We start from the raw sequence: 21,041 nt of genomic DNA on the forward strand, positions 1-21,041 counted from the left end.
TTGTAGCAGGTGGCACTCCTGGGGTCCTCACATCCAGCTTTGCAGCCTTCCTGAGAGGGCCGGGTGCAGGCTGATGCCGAAGGGCAAGTCCCCGTCAGGCAAACAAACCATGGCAGGGAACAGTCTCGGGCTGGGATCTCTGGAAGCTGGAGAGGGAAGCAGAGCCAGCCCGGGGCAGGGCTCCCCAGTGGGCTCCTTCCTCCTGCCAGCCTGGTTCCAAAGCCCACCTCTCTCTCCTTCCAGGGCCTCAGGAGGAGGCAGGGCCAGCTTCTAACAGGGTGAGTGAGCTGGGGTGGGGGTGACGGGGTCTTGCAGGTGGAGGAGAGAACATGCACAAGTGAAGCCACACTTTGAGGGTGTCTGTGTGGCCTTGCACTCATATGGTTTCCTTACTTCTTTTCTTCCTAGTGGTAAAAGTCACCCCTGTGCCACATTTAAGACCACGGAGAGCTTTGGGAGAAGCTTCCGCTCAGCCCCCTCGTGCCAGCTGGGCACCTCCCTTTATCCAAGTGACAGCTCTGTCTCCGGCCCCACAACTCTGCTCTGATTTCCAAGCAAATGTTCTCGCAGTGCACACTGCAAACCACTCCGCCTCGGGGGAACTGGACGGTGCTGATGGAATGTTCCCCGGGCCTCCTTCTGCAGAAGTTCATCCTGGCGGGAAGGTGAGGACGCCTCTCTCCTCCGGTTCTGCTGGAGTCACCTCCCCTTCAGGCTAAGCTTCGCCATATGCTCACCCCCAGGCCCCTGTTGACAAAATACCCGCATCCCACCACCATCCCCCTGCCCCCAGGTCCCAGCCCCCCACCCCTGGCCCCGAATCAACGACAGCTCATTTGTAAGAGGTTTTTAATTTCATCTTGGTATGCCATTACGAGCGGAGTAAGGATCTCTATTTGTTTTCACTCACATAGTATCTGCTACATTCTCCGACGCATCTCTACCACAGAAGTCTGCAGACTCATACGGCATCTGCATGATTTTCCCTCACCAGACTGGTTCGGGTTTCTCGGTGGTTTGCATAAATTATAAACATGAGCACAAAAATCACACAACATAGACTCTATCATAAGGGAGCACGTTCCCTCTGGCTTTGCAGAGAGTGAAGGGGACCCGGCTCTGCACGCAAGGCCCGAGAGACCCAGGACATCCTCAGGAGTGAGGCCAAGCCTGCACCGGCCACTCTCGGAGGACTCCAAGCTGACCCCCACCCCCGGTTTCCCCCCCTCCCCATCCACTCGTCTGCTTTCCCAGGAGGCATCCTAGCACAGAAGTAGCTGGTCCTAGCACCACGACTGGAGAACAGGGTGCAGAAGTGTCCCTGTGTACAATGGCAGCTGGGGCTTCTGCGCTCAAAGTCCGAGAAGCGAGACAGAAGGAAGAACCCTGGGTGTCCACCCCCACCCCCACCCCGCCGGTCCCTGCTGCCTCTATGAACTCCAGGAGGCTGTTGAGGGATAGACTTTCTAGAACAGGAGCCAGCAAACATTTTATGAAAAGAGCCAGACGGCATAGGTAGTTAATATTTCAGGCTGTCTGGGCCACAGACACTCTGTCACATATTCCTTTTCTTTCTTTCTTTCTTTCTTTCTTTCTTTCTTTCTTTCTTTCTTGCTTTCTTTCTTTCTTTCTTTCTTTCTTTTTCTTTCTTTTTTTTACAACCCTTTAAAAATATAAAAACCATTCATAGCTGGCCAGCCCTATGACACAGCCCACAGGCAGCAGTTTGACAACCCCTGGTCTAGAACAGCACGATGCCCTCCTCCATCCCTGCAGCACCAGCCACCTCCCCATCGCAGGACTCTGGCCCCTGAGCTGCCCTGAGCGGGCACCGCCGGCTGAGGCTTTGCAGGAGGGACCACAGCGGGCAGAGCAAGGCCCTCTGGGCTCACAGTACGGGCAGCCCCCAGTAGCCCCTTTCGCCAAGTGACTGGTCGGGTATTTTAAACAAATATGGGATTTTCGTTTCAGCCCTGCTCATGTGTCCTGGGGGCGAATTAAGCCTCAGCGTCCCCCAGTGAGGTAGGTACATACTATCAGCCTCATCCCACACCTGCAGATGCTGAGTTCAAGAGCAGAACTGGCCGTCCTACTGCTGCCCACAACTACGTGTCAGAGTTTAAAAGGAAGCTGAAGAGTCTAGGCTTTACGTTTTCTAAGAACACAATCAAGGATTTTTTTGTTTTGTTTTGTTTTTTCTGTCCCACCCAAGCCCTGTGATTCAACCCCAAAGAGAGCAAGAATCCACGAAAGAGTACGGTCAGCCACACAGAGCTGCTTTCCAGGCCTCGGTGACACACTCTCGAAAACAGAATTAACTCAAGCACTCAAAGCTACCGGCCTAGGTGGAGCAGCCCTCTCTGCCCTGCCGACAAGTCTCTCCGAACTAAAAATAAAGTTTATAAAAGTAAATTATCTCATCTTATAACTTAAGTGCATCAAGCATTTCCTTAAATATAGTTCACACTGAAAATAAAGTTACTTTTGCTGTACAGTTGGTGTCTGTTATAATTAGGAATAAACTTTGATGATAAAGCATGGAAGGTTACACACTCACACACACATCTGTCCGTCTGTCTGTCTATGGGTATATGGACGGGTAGACATATGCACCTCTTGACGGGAGCTTCCCCAAAACGGTGGGAAGTTGTTAGGAGTCTCTAGGTACCTAGTTCGCATGAGAATGTCTATATTAAAATTCCCTGTCCTTAATGATAAACACATCTTCATACCTAAAGCTAAGACTTATCAGAAACATGAAACTATGCGATCCATTATGTATTCAGTCTTTGGAAATGCCGAGCTACACCAGGGTGATATACAACAGCATCCCCGACCAAACTCCCTCCCCAGCCCACCTCCTCCCTGGTCTCCCCATCCTAACGCCGGCCGGCCCCGCATGGAATACGGTTGTTCCGAGTGGGAGCCCCGCCACAGAACTCCAGGGGAAGACTCAAGAGGTAAAGTAAGAATTCTGCATGGAGTACAGGTGGTCGATGGGGTTTCCCACTCTGGACTGCAGGGGCCCGGCTTCTGAGGTTGCTAGGAAACAGTCACCCAGGTTACTGAGGGAGGTGTCGTCACTATCCAGGTCATGGAAGAGGGGCTCGGCACCTGTAACAGAGATGAAATGGGTCGTGAGGGTCCCGAAGATGAGACTCCCTTGGGCGCCAGGAAATGCAGCAGGATGCAGCCCCCAGAGGATGTCTCGTCTCCCAGCGGGTACTGGGGAGTGGATGGAGGGAGCCACTGGGGAATGGGAGGGAGGTGGGACCTATCCACAGAAGGCCTCTCAGGTGCCTGGAGGGCTCGGGTACAAAGTGCAACCGCTGGAGCCCGTATAAACTAGGACGGGACAAAGGGCCAAATGGTGCCCAGCAGAAGCAAACGTCCCAACATCTAGATGGCGAGTTTGTAGAGTGGGGAGGATGCGGCCCCACTGGCTGGAGAGGCAGGGCCAGGGCTCCTAAGGACTTGGCTCCCTCAAGGGAAGCTCTTGACGGAGGACCAGTAAGAAGGCTAACATCGGTGCTTGGTGCCACCTCCATGGTAACAGGGGTCCCTTCAAACAGCAGGATCAGGGATGCCTGGGTGGCCCAACGGTTGAGCTTCTGCCTTCGGCTCAGGGCGTGATCCTGGAGTCCCGGGATCGAGTCCCACATTGGGCTCCCTGCAGGGAGCCTGCTTCTCCCTCTGCCTGTGTCTCTGCCTCTCTCTCTGTGCCTCTCATGAATAAATAAATAACATCTTTAAAAAAACAAAACAAAACAGCAAGATCACACTGAGTGTCTGCTGCCCGCCCCCCAAATGCGTCCTGCAAGGGAAAGATGGTGAGGTGCCCACCCTCGACTAAGTTACACCCTTGTCAGAGAAGACAGACTGTGGAGCAGCCCAGGCACCACGTGACAAGAACCCAGAGCTGCCCTCGTTGTGCCCTGCACACCTTCCACCTGGCCAGACGATTCTACAGATGAATGAGCGAGTGCTCAGTGAAGTCCCCGCAGAGGGACTTTGCATCACGTGGGAAGATGGGTCACTTCAACTTTTTTTTTAAAGGAAGGGGAAGAAAAAGCATTTGCTTGACAATACCAGTGAGCTGGGGCATGTATCTCTGGTACTGTTTTGAAGGTTTGCTGAATAAAATAGCTTTATTTCTAGCGATCGGCATCATCTCACACAGGTTACACAGAACAGATGCATCGCAGACGCCACTGACCTCCTGTGTATAGAAATCTAGTGACCTCTCTATGGCCCTGGACTGAACATCAGCCCTCGGCTCCCGAGCTTGCCCACCCCGTCAGGGTGCCCAGCTGAAGCAGCAGCAGGACAGGGAGAGGCGGCTAAGCTCTCCGACGCCCAGCACTTAAGGCAACCCCAGTGTGGGGGTGATGGGAGTGGGCGGGGGGTACTTTCCACTTCACAAATCAGGTCATGTTTCAGGAGTTAACTTAGAGCACCTAAAGAGCATCAGTTCAACTAGAAGCTTCGCTTTCTATACTTTTATGTAATTTCTTTCTTCGTGTAAAAGTTTGCTTAGTTAAGGCCTTTTGCCCACATCACTGCTGGTACCGCTTACCAGCAGTGGTACCTGGTATGAAATGAAAGGAAGGAAATTTGATCCCAGCAAACAGGTCTACAATGAAAATACAACCTCTTATGTAAAACTAACAAGAATCCTTGACAAGGAGAATAAAAGGAAGTATCACTAATGACCATGCATGTTGGTCTTTCTTCTGTAGCCGCTGGTTGGATGATTCTAGCAAAATCTTCTGGGCATGTGTTCTACTTGTGGCTTCGGGGGAGCATATGGGAACCACGTGGATGTGTTTGGAAGGGAAGGGGGAACCATGCAAGCAGGTCGTGAGAGGTGCCCGTGGGCCCTGAGTCCATCTTACCATATGGGTGCATGTGGTCTCCCGGCATCTGGGGCGGGGTGAGGCCCTGTCGGAAGGGGTCTGAGCTGTAGACACTCTGCTCGATGGCCAGGAGCTGCTGTGGGGTGGGCAGTGCCGTGTAGGGGTTCATGATCCCTTCCATCCCAGCATTCCCACTGCCATTTGTCTGAGCTGGGACAAAGAAGAAGACAGATCATTCTTCATGTGCAGCCCAGGACTCCACGCTGGGACAAAAGGCCAACAACATCTTCTGAACTTCATACCCACCATGGCCCGGTGTCCCTGTCTAGTACCAGCCTTTGCTATGGCTTCATAAGGAGGAGTGACAGGGGCTGATGCCCATGATACTGTGAGCCCCACTGGAGTGGGACATGCTGAGTCCGCCATCCCACTGTTGCCCCACCATGCACTTCTCCATAGGCCTGCTTGAGCAGCCTGGCAACACCGTAGCCGGCTTCCCTGGAGCCAGCCAGCCAGCAGAGCACAAAGTAGAAACTGCCACACTTTTTGTGACCTCGCCTCGGAAGTCACTCTGTAGGTCATCTCAAGTCAGTGTCCAAGGGGACAACACAAAGGTGTGAACACCAGGTGGTGAGAGGCATGGAGGGCCATCTTGGCCGTGGGACCATGGTGAGATTATTTTCCTTCCTGGCTCTTGGTTTCCTAATTTATGAAATGGTCTGGAACGAGGTGACATCAGTGCCTCCCAGCCTGTGCCCTGTCAAGGGCCATCACGGTCAACCTCAGAGAATAGGGATGAGGGCGGTGCAGTTGAATTTGGAGAGTTTCCTTGAAATATATCATTAAAAGCAAGGTGTTTGATGCTACCCATGGGTTTGGCAGCCACTGGAGGTGATGCATCTAAAGATCCTTCCAGTCTCACCCCTCTGGGAGCCCATCAATCAAGCTGGGTTCATGACACTGGCCCCACTGACCCCATGGAGCTGATAGAAAGACTCAGTGAGATGGTGTGAATGTGCTTTGGAAGAACTTGCTACAGTTGTGAACAGAATTTTTGGAGAACAGAGGACTCACCTCCTGCCTCCATATCTTGTGTGGTTCTCTGAGCATTGGTCCGTTAACTCTCAGAGACTCTACTTTCCACCAGCTTCTGCTTTCTTAAGTCTGCCCTAGGAGTTGCCATTCGAATTCTTCCAAGCCTCAAGCACTCTGAGCTGTGTTCTCATACTGCCTTGAAGCATTCTTCCCCCTTTGACCGTGTGGACCTATGTGGAGTCAACATGCATGGGTCTTCCTAAAGTCCTCTCTTGTCCATGACCCCCCTCTGAACTTACCAGGGCCATAGGGCTGGTAGGTGTGATTATCCCATCACCAGGGATAGCCTGAGGCACCAGGAGACAGAAAGGCTGGCCCCAGATCAGACAGGTCTGCGGGTAGAGCTGTGGTAGTTTTCAGGTCTCCTGAGCAACTTGCGCCTCCAGCCTTCCCTGGTCCCCATGTCTTTGTTTGACTTCTCTGAGCATCTATCTTGCCACTAAGATACTGTCTGGCCTAGAAGATAGGAAGCCAAGAGAACTCCGGGCTGCAAGAGTCAGACTCTAGAGTGAGCCTAGCCTAGGTATCAAGCACAAGGCAAGGTCCACGTAAGGACAAGGAGCCCTGTCTAGGGGCTGAGAACCAATGTCATGGCCCATGACCTTCAATGTGTGGTCCACAGGCTGGCAGCGGTGGGAGTTTGTTCAAAATGCAGGATCTCACGGTCTACCCAGACTAGAGGAATCAGAATTTGTACTTTACCAAATGTCAAGTCATTTATGTGCATATTGAAGGCTGATAATTCCTGCTTGAGGTACACAGACCCGGGGTCTCAGGGAATCCCACTGGATGGCTTTTGGGGGCACATCCCTTTAAGAATAACATGGTCATAATATAGTTATATATTTGATTTTTTTTTTCCTTTTAATGCCCTTGAAGTGTCCCACAATCTATCTCTTCTCAACTCCTTTCCAGTCCTCACACCATCCCTATGAACCACAGCAGCAAATGAAGGTGCATGCAGGAGGGGAGAGTTAGGGCAGCACAGCCTAGCAGAACCCAGATTCAGAGGCATATGCTCTGGTCCTGACTCACCCGCTACTCAGCCTTGCAGAGCCCTCGTCTGCTCATCAGTGAGATGGGGACAAAGTACTGCTCTGCTCCCCTGGTTCAGGAGGGAGGTGTTGTCAGACTTGGGTCAGGTGAGAACACCCTGAACTATAAACATACCCGACAAGGGAGGGGGATACAGTTTCACTAGCAGTATTTTTACTATTTTATGTTGTTCGGGAAAGGGGTAAGTCATAGTGGTGTCCTGTCAACCAATTTGCCAGGAAGGAGGAGGATCCAGGTCTGTGCTCTTTGGGGCGTCCTGCCAAGTGGGAGCTCTGGAGAAGGTTTGAACCACCTCAGTCAGATCCCTGCTGGAAAAGCCAACCCCCCGCCTCCCGCCTTGGTGCAAATGGGGCTTCACTGATGTGGCCCTTCCCAGAGCTGGGGGGCCGGGGCGGGGGGGTGGGTGAGGCCTGGAGGCTTGCAGGCCTGGCTGCAGGGGCCCTGCTTACCGGAGCTCAGCCTCTGAGTGTTCTGCTGGTCCTGTTGCTGCTGCTGCTGCCGCCGGGCCAGCTTCTTCATCTGACAAGGAGAGGGATGTGGGGTTAGAGTCAGGTGATTGGCAGCAGGCTCCTGCCTGGGGGTGCAGGACAGGCCTTGTGCGTAAAGCAGGGGGACACTCTTGAGCTCCGACTCAGTGAAGGAACCATGCTGGGGGAGCCAGCCATGTGTCCCAAGGCTGGTTCAGGCTCTTCACCTGCAGCCATGGGAAGCCACCTGGCTGGGAAGCATGAGGCTGCTGGTCTTCACAGGCACAGGGACTTCCTCTCAGCAGCTAAACATCATTGCTTACATTGTGACAGTTTTAGGTGAAGTGTAAGTGTGGGTGTGGGGACCACAGCCCGGCTTGGGTGACAGCAAGGGGCTGCTGACGGGGTGTGACCTGGGATGTGGCAGGAGGCTGCTCCCTGCCCACATCCCCATCTGCTGGCCCTGGGGTCTGAGACACCTGCCAGGAGATCTGCACCTCTGGGTAGGGAGCTGATCCCCCAGAGCACCCTGTTAACACCAAAACTTCCTGGCAGGAACATTTTAACCCGAGCTTCTCATGCTGTGTTCTGTGGAAGGTCAGGGCTCCGCAAGACCCTAACCAAAACCAGCAAACATTGCTCAGAGCTTCAACCTCCTCTGATTTATGAATCCATTAGGTTACGGGGCCTCATTTAAACCTATGGAAACAGGGAGTCCTCTCAGGATGGAGTATGTGTCGTTGGCCCTGCACTGAAGGATTCGGTTAGGGTGGCGCCGGGCTATCTTAACAATCATGATCAGATAATGAGATGTGAATTTGTCACCCAGTATAGAGCAGGACCCCAGACACATGGGCCATGGGCCACATGCATTTTTAGGGGCAGGAAACCACATGAGTGAAAGACTATGGTGGAGCAACACAGACCTCAGTAGGATCCAGAGAACAATATGACAATTGGGGTGTACATGGCGGGCACTGAGTCAAGGCATCCATGCCACCCAACATCGTAGGATATCACCTCAGTCACATGTGTGCTATGCAGGTTTCTCTTCACAATTTTAAGATAACTTTGGTAGCTGGGTTTAAAAAGGTGAATTAAAGAATCCGCTTTTACCAAAAGACACAGAAAGACATTTATTCTGGCAGATGGCTGGCCAGAGTCATAGTCACGGCCACTAGGAAAATCAAAGCCATCTCACTAGAACAAATGCCCCATCTCTCCCCTTCTGCAGGGCTGACATGACTGTTTTTGTTTTTTTTTTTTTGTTTTTTTTTCTGACATGACTGTTGATAACAGAATTTTTGAATCATGAGAACTACTCCATCCAATGGGTTCTGGTTAGATAGCCCATCTGCGAATACTAAGTCCTACTGCTATTATCAGGAAACCAGCCACACAGAGATAGATGACAGTACGAAGCGGATTACCTTAGCTCTCTGGTTCTGGAACCACACCTGGACGACACGGACGCTCAGCCCTGTCTCTGCGGCCAGGGTCTCCCTCACCTTGACAAAACGGAACATTAAAAATAGAGAAACATTGGCATCTCAGAGGAGGGGGCAGGACGTTCCCTATGTGGCGCGCAGGCAGGCTGCGTTTTATATAGGAGCTGGCTAGTGTTTAAGGGCAATGTGATCCCAAACACAAGACCACTGCTTCCCTTCGGGTGGAGAGAGGTCCTTCATCAGGTAAACGAAGAAAGGAATGATTACTTTAGATGTGCATTCCAAGAGGTGTTCCTCAGCTTCTCTGACTCTGGAAACTAGGCCTTCAAATGGTCTTTGAACATCAGCAAAACCTATTACTGTGCTTTGGGAGTCACATCCATGCCTATGGACTAACCTACTTAGGGAGAACGGAGGGGGACAATGACTTTGCAAGACAAATGGCCCTCTCTTGTCCTCTTCTGTCTAAATTCCTTGACCTAAATTTTTGGTTCTGTCCCTCACAGAGCTCTAGGTGACTTTGGGTGTTCCATGAATATTCATCTTCACTGTTACCCTGAGTGAGCCCTACTCAAGGAGAATAAGACCAGAGTGATCTGGAACCTGGCAGAGCAAAGCAGTCAGCTCTGATCAGCATGTGCGCTGTGGCCTTGCAGAGACGGGACGGTCAGGAGCCCCGTGATGAAGAGACGGTTTAAACATCCGCCCTCCACGCGGACACACAGTGAGGGACTGGCAAGGTGGCAGGAAGGGAAGAGGCGAGAAGCACAGCCTTTCTGAGAGCGAGGCTGAGAGGCACTGCCCTCCTGGCTTAGATTCTGGGGTGGACATGAGGTTGAACGCAAAACACGGGAGCAGAGAGCTCACAGGAGGCCTTGGGAAGTGCTCTACCTTTACCACACCACAGGGGCTGAGGCTTAGGACAAGTGAGATGATTAGACGGGATCTCTAAAGCACATCCTTCTGCTAAGCCACTCAAATAGCAGTGTGCCCCGGCCCCACCTCCACCTGCTGAAACCCTATCCATTTTTCAGAGGCCCAGCTCAGAAGCCACCTGTTCCACAAAGCCTTGCCGGACTCCCTAGACAGAAATGATCTTGCCCTTCCTGGTTGTCCCTCTGTTAGGGTCCTCAGGGCCTTCTCTCCCTTGTTAGTTATGTGCATATGCATCTCTTCCCCACTAGGCCTGCAGGCTGCCTGGCCAGCAGCACCAGGCACAGGGCCATTCAGAGGCTGGGAGCCTAGTACATGTAGAAAAAGTAATAAATGAAGGATGTGGTCATTTGTCCTTGCATAAGCCTACTTTGGGGCTACTTTACTTCCTCCCAGCACCTCCCCTGGAGCCTAAGCGTGCAAGGGCAGGGAGAGAAGGAGGTCTGCAGGAGGTCACATGTGGTGATGGACTGTACTGCTGGTCAGGTCAGCAAACATCTCCCCCTCTCTCCCTCCCCGGCTCCAACAGGCAGGCCTCCCCCCATGCCTCACACCCAGTGAGCCACATGACTTGCTTTGGCTCGTGGGATATGTGTGGATACGGTATGTGTGATCCAAGGAGAGCCTTTCAGTGGGTTTGCCCGGTGTGACTTGGCCCCTTGCCTTCTGCCATCCTCGTGAGAACAGCGCGCTCCTTCAGCCCAGAGCCCTGGAGAGGCAGGTGGAACAGGCCTGAACCTGAACCCAGCTGGGCCACAGCCAAGCCACCGCCCAGGAGCAGGAAAGCAACGTTTGCTGGAAGCCACTAAGATTTTATTTGTTATGACAGCAAAAGCTGACTAATACAGATAGAGACATGGGAAAAACAATGCCAACTTAAAAAAAAAATGTATGTCCCCATGAGTTTCGATTAAAAAAGTTTTCTTGCTTGTATCGTCTAAGTAATAAGACTGAGCACATGACGGGCAGTCAATAAATGGCAGGTGCTGCGTAACAGGCACAGCTCTCTGTGGCAGAGACCGCTGACTGTCCCCAATATCCATTCTCTCATTTCTCCTATTGATGATTAAATCCCCAAGCATTAGCAGGGCATGTGGTCACCCAGGATAGACTCGTTTCCCAGCCCCCTTACAGGAAATGCAGTCATGGGATTAAATTCAGGCCATCACATATGAGTGAAAGTGATACAAAGACGCTTGGGGCATGGCTTGCCCTTGACGTCCTCTTTCTCCACCATGGCAGCTGGAAAAGAAGGTGACACCTTGGTGCCTTAGAACCCTATGACTGATAACAGAGCTCCCTGCTGGTCTTGGATTGCTCATCTCCGGACTGTGACATGAGATGGAAATAAATCCATACCTCATCAGGTTCGCTGCAGCCCCATCTGTAACAGCCCCAAAATGGGAACAACCCAAACACCCATCCACAGGTGACAAATGGACAAACTGTGGCACATCCGTACAGCGGGATTCCATTCAGCCACGAAAATGAATGAACCAAGACATCAGCGAGTCCCCAAATCACCACTCCAGGTGGAATAAGCTAGACCCAAAGTAAATAAATATATTTCTACAAACCACTATATTTTTTACTATTCTTGTTATAGCATCCAGGTCTAGACCCTAACTGGCACCTGCTGCTGCTGTTCCTGCTGTTGCTCTCCACGAATTGAGCAAGCAGCCACGTGAAATGGCTATGCAAGCACAAAAGCATAGGGAGATCCTATTATTTCCCTGGCCATGGCACCAGTGCTCCGGAGTCTCCAAGAGGGCTTGGGGCCACCTGCACAGACTATCTGAACAGCTCCCTTGCTGCCCTGACCCCCGGGTGCATCCATCAACACTCCGGAGGAGCACAGAGTACACGCAAACAAGGGGGGGGCCCATCCCCTTTCCTCCCATCTTCCCCCCTGTACCTTTCTGCATGGCTTAGAGGATACTTCAAATGAGGCCTTGAACGCTCTCCTCTGTTGGGTTGTCAAGATGGTTCTGGGACGTTTGGGGCGCTTATGGTCCTTGCCATCTTCAGCAGCTCCTTTCCCTGCCCCATGTGCTGACTTACAAAGACTTTCTTCATCATCACTTTTGCCTAAAGGAAGCAGAAAACAGTATGTTACATTTTTTAAAGCCACTTCCTAGAGCTACAGGTTATTCTAGAACAAGGCACTGGGGTCCACGTCCTCAGGATGGCTTCACATGTGAGTGCAGGAACCTGTGTGGGATTGACTTGAAAGCCTCCATCCAGGAAGGTACAAAGGAAAATATTTCTAAAATCCAGGAACAGCAACCAGAAAGTCCACCATTACGGCTCAGAATTTTCTCCCAGGATGGTGTCCTTGCTGCAAAGTTACTAACTGCATGGCCTCGGGCAAGTTACTTACCTCTCTCTGACTCAGTTTCTTTCCCTGCAAAATTGGGACATTAGGGATCCCACTTCATCGGGGCTGTTGCAAGGATTAAGCAAATTTACCAATAATGTGCTCAAAACGCTACTTGGCATATAATAAATGCCCAAGAAGCACTGGTTATTAATGTTATTTTTTAAAGATTTTATTTATTATTTATTTATTTGTATTTTTTGTTATTAGAGTTCGATTTTATTTATTTATTCATGAAGAGACACAGGCAGAAGGAGAAGCAGGCTCCCTGCAGGGGGTGCGATGTGGGACTCGATCCCAGAACCCCAGGATCACGACCTGGACCAAAGGCAGACACTCAACCACTGAGCCACCCAGGTGCCCCAGTCTTATTTCTTAGAGGTCACTTTTTTCAAGTCTAGGCCTGGAGAAGTTTTGCATAACTCCTAGACACTGTGCCCGAAATTCTAGTGACTGCCAGGGGCTAGAAAATATTACTGTTTAAAAGGCCATAACAATCCAGCATTAGATTACCTGTAGGGACCAGTAACTGAGAATGGACAAAATACAGGGAGTTTGCCAAAGTTGCTTGTCTAGAAAATAAATAACTATTAGAATAATTGTATTTATATTTAGGTGGGTTATGTGAAGGAAGCAAGGCTTTTAGTATCAGTCGCATTCTCTCCCAGACCACCTCTTGCATCCCACGGACCTCACACTCCTGAGAAGATGCCTCCAGGGTCTGGGAAATAGCGTGTGAGGGAGATGTTTTGCTCCTTTCAGCACTAAAAGCCCTTGGCAGTTATGTGCCCAAACAACCCTAATGAGAACCTGGTTTCTGTCTGGGTCCTACAGAGCCCAGCTGTCCTCTTGCCTCCAGTGGAAGGCCCGATCCCTGGGGTCTCCCCAGCTCTGGCGTCCTGACATTGGCTCCCCCTCCGGCCACCTCAAGAAACCCAGGAGGCGGGGACCCTCCACGGTGAGCTACACACACTTGTTCATCCCACCCTCCCCTGTAAAGGATGCTCATCTGCACGTGCTGGTTTAGTGTAGACTATTCATCTGAAAGGACGATGGCCTCTTTTCTCTAGGAACGCTCAGACATACGCTTGGAACGTGAAGGGACACTAACCTGTGAGGCCCTTGAGGGCCTGACCCTTTCAATGTCACTGAGCAGGTCTGACGCCGGCACACCTGAGTCTCCTCCAGCTCATCACCCTCCATTATAGGTGCGGTGCTATGGGAGTGCGGTCATGCCCTGGGCCTCAGTTTCCCCACCTGCACCACCGCAGCAATGACCCCCTCCCGCAGGCGGCTCAGGGGTAGTGCTATTGTGGGTTCCGGCACAGAGGAGGCTCCAAATCGATGGGGAAAGAATGTCTTTTCCTTTCTGCCTCCTTCCCCTTGAGAGAGAGCACAGGGGAAAACCCAGGATGATCAAAGAAGAGATCAAAGAAGAATCCTCGAGACAAGGAGTGGCTACTCTGGCATCTTCGCCTCAGAGGCAGCCCTTCCACGGGGCAAACCCAGTAAGCTGACCTCAGCCATCCCTCCGCAGAAAGAGGTTTGAAGATCTTTCTAGAAGGATGTTTTCAGAATGGTAAGGATAAAAGAAGCACATAAGAGTGAAAAGCCACAGGGAAAGAAGACGACCCCACAAGAAGAGAGACAGTGGGGGAAAGAGCCACAGACTCCTCTCATTCACCTTCGCAAGGCCCTACACCCCACTGCTCAGAGACGACCCCCTGCCCCTCAAAGCCTGGTCCTTCACTGAGGCCAAGAATTCCATGTGCTGGTGAACTCCCAGAGTCAAAAGGACGCTCTTCTGGTACCTGTGAGGCCTTCAGTGAGTTTTCTTTGGAAACGGGCTCACACCACACACACCCCCCCCAGACCTCCCGCAAGGCCAGCGACTGAAGTCTGGAACACAGGACCAAGGGGGCCACTGCAGACGACATTTAAAAATGCAGCCGTAGGATTCACTGCATTGCACACCTGAAACACCCAGGACACTGTACATGAACTATGCTGGACTTTAACCCAAAAGCTTAATTTAAAGAAGTTGGAAAGTATGCAATGTTTTATCAGATAAAAACAATAAAATAAGATGTAACCATATATTTTAAGAACTGCAGGTCTTATAATCAGTTTTGTCCATAAAATGGTATCTGCAAAAGTCTCCGGGGGCCCAGCCTGGTGCTCCTGCAGTCACTCCCCACACGGTCTGGGGTGAAGGTTTACTGACAACGAGGAAAACAAAACCAATGAAAACGTAAAGTCTAAAATCACACTAGGTTCACTGACAACGGCTCATACAGGCTGCCACCGTCTGGGAAAGCAACGTGGGCTCCGGAGTCACCCAAACTCAGGTCTCAATTCTGGTTCTGCCAACTATGAGGTGTGATCTTGGACCAATTCTCAAGACTCGGTTGTCTCATCGGGGACGGTGACAGGGCTGCTGGCATTAAGTGAGATGATACGCGTAGAGGGATCGGTGCTGTCTAGAACCTAACAGGTGCTTAGTAAATCACCATCGTTGTCGTCGTCGTCATTATTACAGTGACATGAAAGATTCTTAATCCGAGACACATGTTTTCTGTTAATAATAGCTGCCTGACGGGAGTCTGAGTTAGTGTCTCATGAAGCCGGCGTTCATGTCTCTCTCTGCAGACACGACCCCAGCCAGCACAGAGAGTCGGTTCTGTCGCCTGTGAGCCTGTGAGTGTCGGCCACGAGGAAGGTGAAGGGAGGGAGAGAGGGTTGGGCCAGTTCCAGATTGTTTGGAGGCCAGGAGGCCAGCTAGCTGAAGCCCCGGGGCCCTGCGCTCCCCCTCACCCCCCCATCCCACCCCATCTGGGCTGCCTGCATATTCCCCAGGAGCCACTATTCCATCGTGGAAGGATGGGCAGGAGGGAAGAGAACGACCCCCTAGGCTCACCCCTGGCGCCCACCGTCGGAGCATGTGGACAGCACTACGTGTGGCCCTTCATCCTCTCCAAGCCCCATAGGAGGAGAGGTGAGAACATGTTTTCAGAAGAGGAAGGAGAAGGGGGCCGGGGCTGGGGGAGGACAGAATGAACTAGATTAAGATTGGTCTCAAGGGGCACCTGGCTGGCTCAGTGGTTGAGCGCCTGCCTTCAGCTCAGGGATTGATCCTGGGGTCCTGGGATCGAGTCCTGCATCGGGGTCCCTGCATGGAGCCTGCTTCTCCCTCTGCCTGTGTCTCTGCCCCTCTCTCTGTGTCTCTCATGAATAAATAAAGTATTTTTTTAAAAAAAGAAGATTGTTCTGAAGTGTTCCTACTGCTTTTGTGGTACCTTTCCTCTCTTGGATTCTGATTTTCTGCTCCTTCTCTCTCTCTCTCCCCCCGCCCCCCATCTCCTCGGGTCCCACATTTTGCCTTCCAAGAAGCCTTTCATGATCTAGACCAGGAGCCTGCCTACATGCTTTTTTCTTTTTTGTAAAAGGCCACAGAGGAGATATTTTCCTCTTTGCAGGCCTGACAGTCTGGTGTAGCGATGCCTTGACTTTGCCATGGGTGCTCAAAAGCCACAGACCAGACCATATGAGCCTGGTCTGGGGGTGGAGGGTGCTGCGATCCCCCCACAAGAGTTGGCCAAAAGTGGCACCAGGCCAGATGAGGCCTACAGACCACTGTGGGCCGATCCCTTCTATGGACTGCTCCCGATCTACGGTGTTCCAGCAAAACCTACATGTCCCGCTTCCCAGTCCTTTTAGGTCCCGACTGTGGGAGCAGGAAGCCCTGCTGATGGGCACCCCAGGAGTTTGATGTGCTCTCTCCCACCATCAAAAATATCTATGCATCGTGCAGAAAAGGCCTCCAGCCACCCGGTCACCGCTGTGGAGTTCCAGTGTCCTTGCAGAGCAGGGGGAGATTCTGAAGACAGAGCACACAGGGGACCTCCTGGCATCTCACAAAGCACCGACAGATGCCACAACCCAGCTGCCAGGGAGAACGTGGACCATCGCTAAGCATCGCCCCACTTTTATCTGCCAGGCTGTAAATATTCCGGGCCTACCTGCGCCCTCTGACTCTCGTGGGGAATTTCCAGCTGCTCCTGGGATGTTCAGAGGTTCCCCCGCCTTCTCTTGCTGCAGGGCCAGGCCTGTCCCACTTGGTCCCCAACCTCTCCATAAAACACATGCAGTGGCTAGAACACTAGTGATTTGCCCAAGAGAAAGAAATGTTCTAGAAGAGCTAGGAAATTTCTCCCAGCACCGGCAGGAACACCGGGGAGCAGAAGATAAAGAGAGGCTTTCAAATAGCAGAGACGTGGGAGTAGAAGGAGGAGCGGCCCCGCTCTGTTGCCAGCGGCTCCCACACCCAGATGCAGGCCAGAGCGATCCCTCATAATTTAAGCTGACACCCCTCAGTGGAGATGAAAGGAACACCACTCGCTGTCTCCGACAACAAATGTCAGCATCCCTGGAGGCCATTTAGACACAAACACAGCATAAATCTGACTCCTAGCGGGGAAGTCCAGAGACGAAGTCTGCACACACAGCCTACCATACTGAAATGAATTTGCTTGGCATAAAGTTCGAACATGTTTCTCAGGGTCTCTTTTTTCCCCCTTTCTCAAAAAAAAAAAATCTGGAATGGTTCAGGGCTGTTGCTTCCCCCTTGCCTGGCCCTCCCACTCGTTTATGACATAAGCAATCACAGATGAAAGACCCAGCCATGGTTTATGGCCCTGAGACGGGCTGTACTACCTGTGGGGCCTCGTAGATTCATTTTGGGTTGTTGGAAAAATCCCAACGGCCCATAAACAGGGAAAGAGATATCTGAGGTTGGCCCAGGAGGTGAAGGCGAGGGAGGAGGGACAGAGACCTGCATGCTAGGGAAGGGAGAGGCAGGAACAGGCCTCAGATGCTTCCCCAGTGATGAGCCTCATAAATGTCCTTCAGACCAGGGGAGCGGAGGAAGGGTCTGAGACTCGCCGTGGGTGGAGGGGGAGGGAAGGAGGGAAGGGTGGAAGTTATGAAGACAGGGTATATGAAGGCAGGAAGCTATTTCAGTTGCTGCCCTGCACTGCAGGATCAAAATTCCATTCTCCCTGAGCAGAGAGCAGTGGTCAACTCCGAATGCACGGCACCATCTCAAATCCAAGGGACAAGCAGCAAGTCCCCTGGAAAAGGCAAGTCCCTGCAGATACTGTTTGAAACTGCCTTCCATGTGGCTGTCGACTCAGACCAAACCCAGGTTCCCGTGAAGGATCGGACTGGGAACTGGTTTGCTGTATCACTCGCTCATTAAGCATCCTCTGTGGGGCTCATGTCAGGCGCCGTAGCAGGACAACTCTGGGCGACGCAGATGAAGAAGACTCAGCCTCCGCTCTCACAGAGATCTCAGATGAGGGAAGGGGGAAAGATCCACCACCCAAATAATGACAACTCTGCTCAGAGGAGCTAGGGGAGGAGACCAGAGGAGGCAACATCGTGCAGGTGTCACTTGAACTAAAAATGAATGACACACACAAGGAGCAGTTCCAGATACAGGAGATGGGGCACTGTATGTCAAAAGAGTAGAACTTTCCAATGGCATGGACGCAAGGCAGGCCACCACATCCACTGCGAAGACTCGGCTGAGGACATCCCTTAGGTCCCAGGCTGCACAGGGACCCTGCAACAGAAGAAAATGCCCACATCCCAAGTACCAATTCAGTGTCAGGCCTTGTGTCCAGGACGCACGAGTCCTCTCATCTCCATGGCAACAAGCATAGCCAGGAGTATCATTAACTCTGCTCCACCTAAGGAATAAACAGAGCCTCGGAGAGGCTCGGAACTCTCCCCTCCCAACACACAGGGCCTAGGTGGCAGGACCGAGTTGCATCCAAGGCTTGTCTACTTCCAAGCCCAGGCTTGGTGCTCCCACAGGGAGGAGAGAAGCAGACTTTTTTTAGAGAGAGGGAAAGGGAGGAGGGTGGAGGGGGTAGAGGGAGGAGGGAGAAGAGAATCTGAAGCAGCTCCACACCCACTGTGGAGCCCAACGTGGGGTCTCGATCTCATGACCCTGAGATCATGACCTGAGCTGAAACCAAGAGTTGGATGCTTAACTGACTTGAGCCACCCAGGCGCCCCAGACACAGACTGTTTAACCAGCAAACCAGACGTAAGTAAAGGACAGTTACCCGTGTCTATCCCGGCCTAAGAGCGGGGACAATTGGATGCTCTGTCCCCCACAGTCACTGCAAGAGCATCTTCATATCAGGTGACGTCTAGAATGGTAGAAAGTAACTCCGGCCATGAAATAGGAGAGCGGGGGGTTCTCAGCCCTAATTCTGCTACTCAGCTGTACGCCCTTGGATGAAATTCCCCACATCTCTGAGACTCAATTTCTTCATCTACAAGATAATGTAAAAATCCCTTATGCTTACCTAATACTTGGCAAGGAGTCATTTTACAATTGCATTGTTTCATCATTTCTATCACAACCCTAGGAGGCAGGAAATGTAAATATATATATATATATATATATTTTTTTTTTTTTTTGCAGATATGCAAACTGAGGTCCAGGGAGGCGGTTGTGTTGCCCAAAGGCACACAGTTGGGCTGCTCTGTGTTGTGCCTCCATGTCCCCTCTCCCTGCCTGAGCTGCCTCATGGGATTGTTACGAAGATCCAAGGGGACCTGGTATTTGCAAAATATCAGGTGCTGGCCAACTGCGGGCGGCATCACCATTATTAAAGAGCGAGGAAAGAAAGGCTCACAGGGAAGGCTTTCCCGGGGGTGGGTCATCCGCCTGAGCTCTTGCTGGAAAGCCATTCTTTTCAGCCCAAAAGGGAAGGTGCCTCACCTTCCTCCCCACAGACGTCTTCTCACTGCAATCCCAGCAGAGATCTCCAATCTCAGGGTACGAAGCCTTCCCAGAGCACAGCAGACAGAAGCTGAGCGCAATCCTGAGTCAGGCTGGAGGTCAAATGTCCCAGAAAGGCACCTTTGTTCGGCAGTGCCCACAAGGGATGTGGGTTCCTGTGTCAGGCAGAGGGAGGAGCCAGCGGGCCAGCCAGGACCCCAAAGGGAGCTGCATCTCTGCTCTGGGAATGCTGGCAGCCGCCACAGCCCGACAATCCACTGGCTTGCCTCAGTGGCTGGTGCTCAGGACAGGGAAGCCTTGCCAGGTAGGGGGTTTGTAGGGAAACTTGACAGTATTGGTGCAGATTGCTGGGATTATCGTGAATTTGCATCACTTTGGGTCCTTTTCACATTTGAATAGGCTTCATGCTAACACCTACCCTGCCTCTGTCTTTCTCTGGCCATGAGCGTGCACACATACACATACTTGCGTACCCTGCATCTTTTCTGCTGAATTCTTCTGCTTTCCCTGTTTTTTTTTTTTTAATTTTTTAAAAATATTTTATTTATTTATTCATGAGAGACACAGAGAGAGAGGCAGAGACACAGGCATAGGGAGAAGTAGGCCCCCCTGAGGGAGCCCAATGTGGGACTCTGAACTCCAGGATCAGACCCTGAGCCAAAAGCAGAGTCCAACCACTGAGCCATCCAGGAGTCCCTGCTTTCCCGGTTTTAATAAAAACACGTGGGCAGCTCAGGTGGCCCAGCGGTTTAGCGCTGCCTTCAGTCCAGGGCGTGATCCTGGAGACCCGCGATCGAGTCCGCATCAGGCTCCCTGCTTCTCCCTCTGCCTGTGTGTCTCTGGCTCTCTCTCTCTGTGTCTCTCATGAGTAAATAAATAAAAAATCTTGGGATGAGCACTGGGTGTTATTCTGTATGTTGGCAAATTGAACACCAATAAAAAAATAAATTTATTAAAAAATAAATAAATAAATAATCTTTAAAAAAATAATAAATAAAATAAATAAATAAAAACACGTTTACATGCAATCCAAACTAATAAGCACAGGTGCAATTGCTGACTGCCCCTCTGTACAGACTCATCATATATGGAAATACTAATAATTGGGACATCACAAGATTCCTCTACACCAACATCACTGCATGCAAATCAAGAACAAACAGAAAAACACCACACAAAGGCCAGAACTGTGTTGTTTTGATTTAGCTAGCATTGGAGAAGGACACTGGAAGCTTGTAACAAGCCCAAATCAGGTATTTGGGGCTTAATGCTCAGGCCTCAGTAAAACTCATCAATCCAGCTGCATGATGGTTCACGAGGTGTGGGGTGTGATACGCATAACATTGTCCTAGGTTAGTATTAACGAGGTCTGAGTGCATTTGCTCTGGTTTAGAAACAGAGTTAGGTGGATCGAATACTCTCTCTCTTCAGAGTTGTCCAATTTTGCTGCATTAATTACTAGTCTTCAGGAGGACGAAATAATCTGGGAAAATGAAATCGCTTCAAGTCAGGGTTGGGAAACAAGGGGTTAGTTCTGGTTCCAAATTAAAAAAGACCCAGACAGCATTCCTCTAGGTGGCTGGGGAGTTGAGTGAGTCGGCTAACACTATAAATGTTCTCACCGCGGAAGTGAGTCCTCCCTGGACAGGTCCACTGTGGGCTTAACCATACAGAGAAGTCGCTCAGATGACCACAGCTCATCCGACTGCCTGTGCCCTTGGCAGGGACGCCCTGGTTGTGATTCGGCCCTCTGCTGGCTTGAAGGAGCAAGGCCCTTCAAGACCCGGGCCAGGTCTGGGTCTCCAGACCCTAGTTCACCCCACAAACCACAGAGAGACTCAGAAGAGCAAGGAAATGTGGGGTCAGGCACACAGGGTCTGTGCTTACCCTCCACCACTCTCCGGCTATGTGACCTAAGGCCAATGACCTAAGCTCTCTGACCCCTACCTTCCTGAATTGTAAAATCAGGAGAATAAAGACCTGCCAAGCCAC

The 21,041-nt window shown here is 51.4% G+C and overlaps 1 protein-coding gene across 1 annotated transcript in view; it reads right to left on the reverse strand.

Moving 5' to 3' along the window:
* Positions 1-1,445: 1,445 nt before the first annotated feature.
* The window catches only part of LMX1A (LIM homeobox transcription factor 1 alpha), a 155,021-nt gene continuing 135,425 nt past the window's right edge, over positions 1,446-21,041 (reverse strand). Inside the window, exons 5-9 of the mRNA XM_055333825.1 lie at positions 11,771-11,943; positions 8,905-8,982; positions 7,457-7,526; positions 4,896-5,066; positions 1,446-3,114 (exon numbers count right to left, since the gene is read on the reverse strand). Coding sequence (XP_055189800.1) covers positions 2,954-3,114; positions 4,896-5,066; positions 7,457-7,526; positions 8,905-8,982; positions 11,771-11,943 — 653 coding nt within the window. The 3' untranslated portion in view covers positions 1,446-2,953. The remainder of the gene's footprint in view (positions 3,115-4,895; positions 5,067-7,456; positions 7,527-8,904; positions 8,983-11,770; positions 11,944-21,041) is intronic.

The sequence above is a fragment of the Nyctereutes procyonoides genome, unplaced genomic scaffold (genome assembly GCF_905146905.1).
Source record: "Nyctereutes procyonoides isolate TBG_1078 unplaced genomic scaffold, NYPRO_anot_genome, whole genome shotgun sequence".
Taxonomy (NCBI): domain Eukaryota; kingdom Metazoa; phylum Chordata; class Mammalia; order Carnivora; family Canidae; genus Nyctereutes; species Nyctereutes procyonoides.